At 39.4% G+C, this 7,217-nt stretch overlaps 1 protein-coding gene across 1 annotated transcript; it reads left to right on the top strand.

Moving 5' to 3' along the window:
- Positions 1 to 1,701: 1,701 nt before the first annotated feature.
- On the top strand, positions 1,702 to 6,558 carry LOC147865480 (TPR repeat-containing thioredoxin TTL1-like). Its single transcript, XM_087318304.1, has 8 exons — positions 1,702 to 1,955; positions 2,149 to 3,837; positions 3,978 to 4,173; positions 4,244 to 4,413; positions 4,580 to 4,913; positions 5,111 to 5,315; positions 5,649 to 5,755; positions 5,969 to 6,558. The coding sequence occupies exons 1-8, from the start codon at positions 1,819 to 1,821 to the stop codon at positions 6,119 to 6,121; spliced, it is 2,991 nt and encodes a 996-aa protein (XP_087174430.1). The 5' UTR covers positions 1,702 to 1,818; the 3' UTR covers positions 6,122 to 6,558.
- The last annotated feature ends 659 nt before the right edge of the window (positions 6,559 to 7,217 follow it).

Raw genomic sequence — 7,217 nt, 5'->3', positions numbered from 1 at the left:
CTCTTCCATCCATAAAAATGCGACCATACATGTATATCCTCTCACATCCTTGAGAGAAGATTGTTGTGTGTCATGTCATAATGTTCATGTAAGGGCATTCATATAACAAAAGGCAATAACCCCTCCCTTGACTTTGAAGTAAGCAATACTATGTTCCAGATTGACAAAAGTTTTCTCTCTATCTGAACAAGCATAAAAGTTAGAATCACGATGAGGAACGTGACTACAAAAGTAGGAATGCCATTTAGTGCTATCATATCTGTCACATATAACATTCATGCTCGTAAGTAGTGTTCAAATCCATTATGAACCGAACATACCACCCCACCTCATTGCCCTCAATGTCCTGGGTTGTCCGCCCACATCACTACGTGCGTGGTCTTTATCTAGGCCTCGAATCTTTTGACCACCTATGCTCCCAGGTTTCGGTGAGAAGTAATATCCGATTCATTGGTTGACTTGGTGATTCCGAGAGACAATATCGAAGAAGTTAGTTGTGACTTTGTTGGAGTCCTCAGAAGGCTGCGCGATTGCATAGTTTCCACCAGAGGCAACAATAGCTGACAGGGGAAAAAGAGAGGGGATTAAAAGCCTTGGGGTTGGGATATTGGCGGGATAATGTTCTGTTTCGTGTCGTCCGTCTGGTGGTGCTTTCGAGAGTATGGGTGTGAAAGGGAAGAGAGAGTGTGGGCATGTTGAGGAGTTAATAATGAAATACATATAATGATAAGATAGATGCTTTTACATACATACATATTGATACATATAATGGTGGTGAAGCTTTTTGCTTTTCTTGCTTTTGCTTTTTTTGCTTTCCTGCTTTCAAATGCAAGAGACAAAAAAAACAAAAAAAACACACACCAAAACAATCAATATAAAAAGATCTGCACCAATAATAAAAGGAAAACTAAAGAAAAAGCAAAGGAAAAACATAAACACAAAAGCAAAAGCAAAAGCAAAAGAAGAAGAAGGAGAAGAAGGAGGGAAAAGGAAAAACAGAGGAAAAAACAGAGGATAATAATAGATAAGATCAATCTCTGCTTCTTCTTCTTCTTCTTCTTCATCATCATCATCTTCTTCATCTCCTCCTTCTCTGCCAAAAAGACACAGAAAAGAAGGAGGAGCTTCTTTCAATTGGAAGCTAAACAATTCAGAGACAAAGACAGAAAGAACTCCATAACTCTCTTTCTCTTTCTCTCTGTCTTTGTCTGTCTCTCTGTTCCTCTTGCCCTTTTTTTTTTGGCTTCTGCTACATCCTATCGCCATCGATTCACAAACCTATACCCATAAATCCTTTCTACACACACAGACACACACAGAGAAGAACACACGATAGACCAATCCCCTCTTCTCTGTTTTTTTATTTTATTTAAAATTTTCATTTCTTCCCTTCTATTGCCGCCATTCCTTCTTCTGTTTTTTTTTTCTCCATCCTGCCATCGCCATATCAACCATTACTCTCTCTACATTTTGCTCTCTCACTTCATTTTCCCTGCCTTCTGTTCTTCTCCTTCATCTACAGTCCAAAGTAAAAGAAAACACACACAAAAAAATAAATTTAAAACAAAAAAGAAAAAGAAAAATCAGAAAACCTTTTTCTTTTAACAGTTTTTTTTTTTCCTTTTTCCCATTATTTTCATAACTAACTTCAAACCCATTTCTTCTTCTTCTTTTTTGTTTTTCTTTTGAGTTGTATATATACATACAAAAAGAGAGTTCATAAATCGATCGACTTATCGATTCTCTCTCTCTCTCTCTCTCATACACACACATACATTGTTTGGTTTTCTTTCTCTGTGTTTGTGTGTGTGTGTGGCGATGGTGGAGTGTGAAGCAGAGGAAAGGAAGCATCCTTCCATTGATTTATATGCAGGCATTTTTAACAGCAAACTGTATAGTTCAAACAGAGGAGATCTTCATCGCCACAGCCACCAAAATGTACACAATCGCTCAAGGTATACATATATATTATGTATGTATGCGTGTGTATGCCTGCTAACTTCTTCTCTTGAAAGAAAAATCCTCGCTATGTGACTTTCCCTCATTTGAAAAATGGGTTAAGTCTCTGCATAAGATGAGATTTTGTTATTGGATAAACATGCGGTGCTTATTTCTGATTAAGATTGTTTGCCTTTAATACAACAACAGGAGGTTCAACGTGGAAGATGATGTGACGCCTTGTGTGCTCTCTGGTTTTGATGGTAATGCTGTGAAGGATTCTCACCTCAATAATGTGAGTTTTGACAACATTGGTGATGGAAAGGCCACTTCCCATTCGAAACACAAGAATAACCCACAATCTGATTTAATGTCAGAGATGGCTGTTGATGTGAAGAAACCTGATGTGGTTACTGAAAAGGATAGCTTTCTCAGCAATCTTGTAGCTTACAATAACGTCTCACCACAAGGTTATATTGGAATCAATCAGAACCCTACACGATATCAAAGTGTAAATACCACACATGATCTTATTGTGGAGCATTCATTAGATTCCAGAGAGGAATCTGTAGTAAAAGAGAAAGGCGACATTCCGAAGCCTTTCTGCGATAATACAATCGAGCTCAATGAAAGTGGCCGATCAGATCCCATCGTCGTAAGAAAGAGTGACATTTCAAGTGAAATCAATGGTGCTTTTGGTAATAGTGCTCATAAATCTGGAGAAATCAATGGTAATTCTTTGGCATTGAATGTGAAAAAAGCTCAAGCATTAGGTGAAACCAATGGTGGTTTTGGTAATAATGGGCATAAGTCTGGAGAAGTGAATGGTAATTCTTATGTGAACACGACACAAACATCTGGTGAACTCATGGGCAATGGGAAGATTAGACGTCAAAAATCAGGTGAACATGATCATACCGATATCAAAGGTTCCTTCCATGGGCTTTCTTTGAAAGATAGTCCAAATAGAGGAAACCCTGTGCTTACTAGCATTAGAGTTGGGTCAGGCTCCCTGGATTCTTCATCATCTCATGGAGGTAGCTCTAATGGAGGGAGCCCAACTGCTTCTGAATCCACCACTAAAGATGGCCGAGGTTCCTCATTTGGCAACATCTTGGTGACCAAAAGTAGCCCTGGCTCTAGACCAATGGGCAATATTCTTGGGTCTGGAAACCAATTCCGATCTGGAAGTGGGTTAGGTCGGAAATCATCAGGTGAAGTCATTCCTGGCCCGAAATCTATGGCTGAGACTGTTCCTGGACGGAAATCGGGCGAGATCCTATTTCATGACCATTTGAGAGGTTCGGCGTCACATCGAATGGGGACAGAGAGTGTAATGATGAACTCCCTTCCCTCTACAACAACAACAACGAACATGAACAAATCCAGTGCAGAGATGCTCTTTAATGATCATCTGAGAGGCTCTGCTACGCATCGGATGGAAACAAATGTGAATTTGAGCAAGGGAAACCTGTCCAATAGTGGTGGCTTTGGAGGTATGAACAACGGGAACTTGCTAGTTGGAAGTGCAAATGGTAGTGTTTTAACATACGGGTCAGGTGCAAAAACAAGTAATGGAAAACAAGGCGAATCTACAAATAACTGTCATGCCACCGATTTCTCTCTTTTGCGAAGGGTTCAAGGAAGCTCAGATCCAGAGGACTTGAATAATTCGGGCATCGAGTATTATAAAAGAGGGTTATTTTTGGATGCTTTGGTCTTTTATGAGAGGGCTGTTGTGCTATGTCCGACCAATGCATCTTATAGGAGTAATCGAGGGGCGGCTCTTAGTGGCCTCGGACGATGGGCTGAAGCCATTTGTGAATACGAAGAATCCATTAGGCTCGATCCTTTGTGTTATGGTCGCGCTCATCAACGGGTTGCATCACTTTATATAAGGTTAGCGTATATATTTGACTCAAAATTTGCTATTGTTTGCTTGATTAAAATTGGAATGAAGTTACACCTAGAGATGGACTTAAGCTGTCTTTTGAAATGGAATTAAGTTATGATGGTGGTTATTATGATCTTGTACATAGATTGGGTCTATTGGAGAGTGCAAATAGGCATCTTCATGTTGCTGGACAAAATGTGGACTTAGTTGAACTGCAACACTTGCAAAACATAGAGAAGCATTTTTCTCGATGTATCAATGCTAGGAAGCTACGGGAGTGGGTTAATGTAATCCGAGAAAGCGATGCAGCTGTGGTTGCGGGTGCTGATTTGGCTTCACAGGTACTACATACTAATTTGTCCTTTCACTTGGGACAGATGATATTAATTGCCCCTTGTTTTTTGTTGGCAGTTTTTTGGGTACAAATGTGAGGCTTTGTTGAGGTTGCACAAACCAGAAGAAGCTGACAATGTGTGTTCCGTAGCCCAGAGGATAGATGCATCATTGGTTAACACGGGCATCAAATTGGCTGATCCATTTCTGCATATAATTCGAGCCCAAATTGACATGGCCCTGGGAAGGTATGGTAGGAAACATTTTGAATTAGCATTTATATATGTATATATAATGTGTGTATATATGTCTGCATGCATGTACATCTATGACGTGTGTATGTGTATATGTATATGCGTGTGTATATATTTTTGTATGTGTGCCATGTTTAATTAGGGTTCTACAATGGAGTAGGTTCGAGGAGGCTGTTAATGCAGCTGAAATGGCGGTGAAAATCGATCCTAACCATGCTGAAGCCGGGGCATTATTGAGGAAATCAAGGTTTGTGAGTCAAGCGAGGATCAATGGAAACGAATTGTTCAAGTTTGGGAGGTTCTTTGAGGCTCTGGCATTGTATGCTGAAGGCCTCGAGTGTGACCCCAATAATGCAGTCTTGTTATGCAATCGAGCTGCATGTAGAATGAAACTGGGCCAATGGGAAAAAGCGGTTGAAGATTGTGATGCTGCCCTACGATTGCAACCGAATTACAAGAAGGCTCGAATGCGGAGGGCGAGTTGTTCGGCAAAGGTAATTTTTTTTCTTAAATAACCATTTGTTCCCTTAATGGTGGCCTTTGTATTTAATATATAGGAGAAAGCATCCAAACTATCCCTAGTAACTTGCTTAGTTTTCAGAAATTAACAATACTGGGGATATATTTGGTGTTTTTTCTTAATATATATGTGTATTCTTGACATTCTTGTGTTTCTTTTTCTTGTCTTTAGCTCGAGCGTTGGGAAGATGCTCGTCAGGATTATGAAATTCTTCGGAGGGAAATCCCGGGGGATATTGATGTAGCTCGAGGATTCTTTGAGGTTCAGGTGGCGATTAAAAAATCACGGGGCGAAGAAATCTACAAGATGAAATTCGGAGGTGATGTGGAAGAGATCTGTAGTGATGAGCAGTTCCGAGAGGCTGTTAGCTCTCCAGGTGTGAAAGAAATTTATTCTGTAAATGGAAGAAGGTTTCATTGGAATTATACTTCAATGTAGTTTGGAATAATTTCACCAGTTACCCATACTGATAGGTCTATGCACAGACCATAGCTATGCATGGCTAATGGCCTTATATCTGGCCTAATTTAATCCAACACGTAACGAAATGATAATATATTTTGGAACATGGGCTGTACATAGGTCTATGTACAGACCATAGCTATCCATGGCTAATGGCCCTATATCTGGCCTAATTTAATCCAACACGTAACGAAATGATAATATATTCTGGAACATGGAATCTAACTTGTTTCGATAATTTTTGAAGGCTTGTCAGTGGTTCAATTTATAACCCGATGGAGCGACCGTTGCCAGCAGCTCTCACCATTCATTGACGACCTTTGCAAGCGTCATCCTTGTACAAATTTCTTGAGGGTGAGGATATTATTTACGTAGTACGTACACATGCATTCATACACACACATGTACATACATATTTATGCATGTATGAATATATTCATTCATGCATGCATCGATACAATGCGCGTGCGTGCGCGCACACACACACATATACACACATTCTAGCAAGTGTTGTACATTACTTGTGAATGATGTGCCATCTTGCTGTATTTTGAAATCATTTAACAGGTAGATGTGGAAGAGCATCCATACTTGACGAGGATCGAAAGTGTGACCTTTATTCCAACATTCAAACTATACAAGAATGGGCAAAAAGTGAAGGAGATATTAGGTCCAAGTGAACAAACACTCGAACATGCAGTGAAGCACTACAGCTTGTAGATTTCCGGTTTTAACAGAAATGGTTTGCTGATTAGCATTTTGCCCATTAGCATGAGGTGCCGATTTCCAGTCCTCATTTATATACATACAGACATATATTTACACATATATATTCTTTGTGTGCTTGGAAGTCTTTTCTCAACAATTCATAACAAAGTCAATCCACATGAGGCATGATTTTGCCCATACGAATTGTTTTTCTGTCCTTGGCTCCATTATTGGAAAATGGAGTCTATAAGAGGGAAGTGCCTTGAGGGCCTCCAATGGGATTGGGGGTGTGGGAATTTGCATGCGAAAATGGACAGTACTTTTTTAGACATGGATTTGTTGATACAGACGGACATATTTGTCTCAAAAACCGACTTATCGATAGATATACTTTGTACATGCCATGTTCTATTTGTACAAATCAATAAGAAAAACCTCGATTGATTTTTTTGATGTTGAATATGGACATTGAGAATAAGTTGATATTGTTGAGATATGTTTTGTGTGCGCGCTTTCACAGTAGTAATATTGTGCATTGCTAATATGAGGGTTTGTGTGCATGCATGGCGACACGCACAAACATCTACCTCAAAAAGAGTGACTATTTAGAAGAAATAAATGCATTTCTTGATATGCTTAATATTTTGGATTCAAGAAAGACAGAAATATTGTGTCGGTTAAGCTCCATGATTGCTTCTCTTCTTTTCTTTTACAAATAGAATATATTATTGGAGGACTCTGGTCACACTATTGTATTGAAGTTTTTGTTGGTTAGTGTGTGGAGCTACCGACAAATGTGCGTGATCAGAAGATGCATTTTTTTCCCCTCATTGTGCTCTAAGTGTAGACATAAAAGAAATTTGGGTTATTTTTGTTATAAAGTAGAAGGGTAGGGTAATCGACCCTATGACAACAATACTATGCTTGATCTCTAGGGCAATGGGTCCTTTGTGTGGATTTGATTGAAATGAGAAAAGACAAATAGTTCAAAAAAGTATGGGGGCTTTGTACAAAAAGAACCCACACGTGCTTTGGTTTTCGTTTTATTGATAGGCACGGAGAAAGGAAGACTGAGGCCTAAAACTAAAAAAGGAGGCTTTGCAACAAA

The sequence above is a fragment of the Azolla caroliniana genome, unplaced genomic scaffold, assembly GCF_043228905.1.
Source record: "Azolla caroliniana isolate FFs.n. ecotype wild unplaced genomic scaffold, voAzoCaro1.0.p SCAF_4, whole genome shotgun sequence".
Lineage (NCBI taxonomy): Eukaryota > Viridiplantae > Streptophyta > Polypodiopsida > Salviniales > Salviniaceae > Azolla > Azolla caroliniana.
The sequence above is the reverse complement of the archived record's forward strand: the minus strand, read 5'-3'. Positions and strand labels throughout refer to the sequence as shown.

Bases quoted from the DNA above. Each gene is read 5' to 3' on its own strand.
- LOC147865480 (XM_087318304.1), top strand. From the start codon at position 1,819: ATGGTGGAGTGTGAAGCAGAGGAAAGGAAGCATCCTTCCATTGATTTA. The intron at 4,414-4,579 runs GTATGGTAGGAA...ACAATGGAGTAG, and splicing joins ATTGACATGGCCCTGGGAAG to GTTCGAGGAGGCTGTTAATG. The intron at 5,316-5,648 runs GTGTGAAAGAAA...TAATTTTTGAAG, and splicing joins AGAGGCTGTTAGCTCTCCAG to GCTTGTCAGTGGTTCAATTT.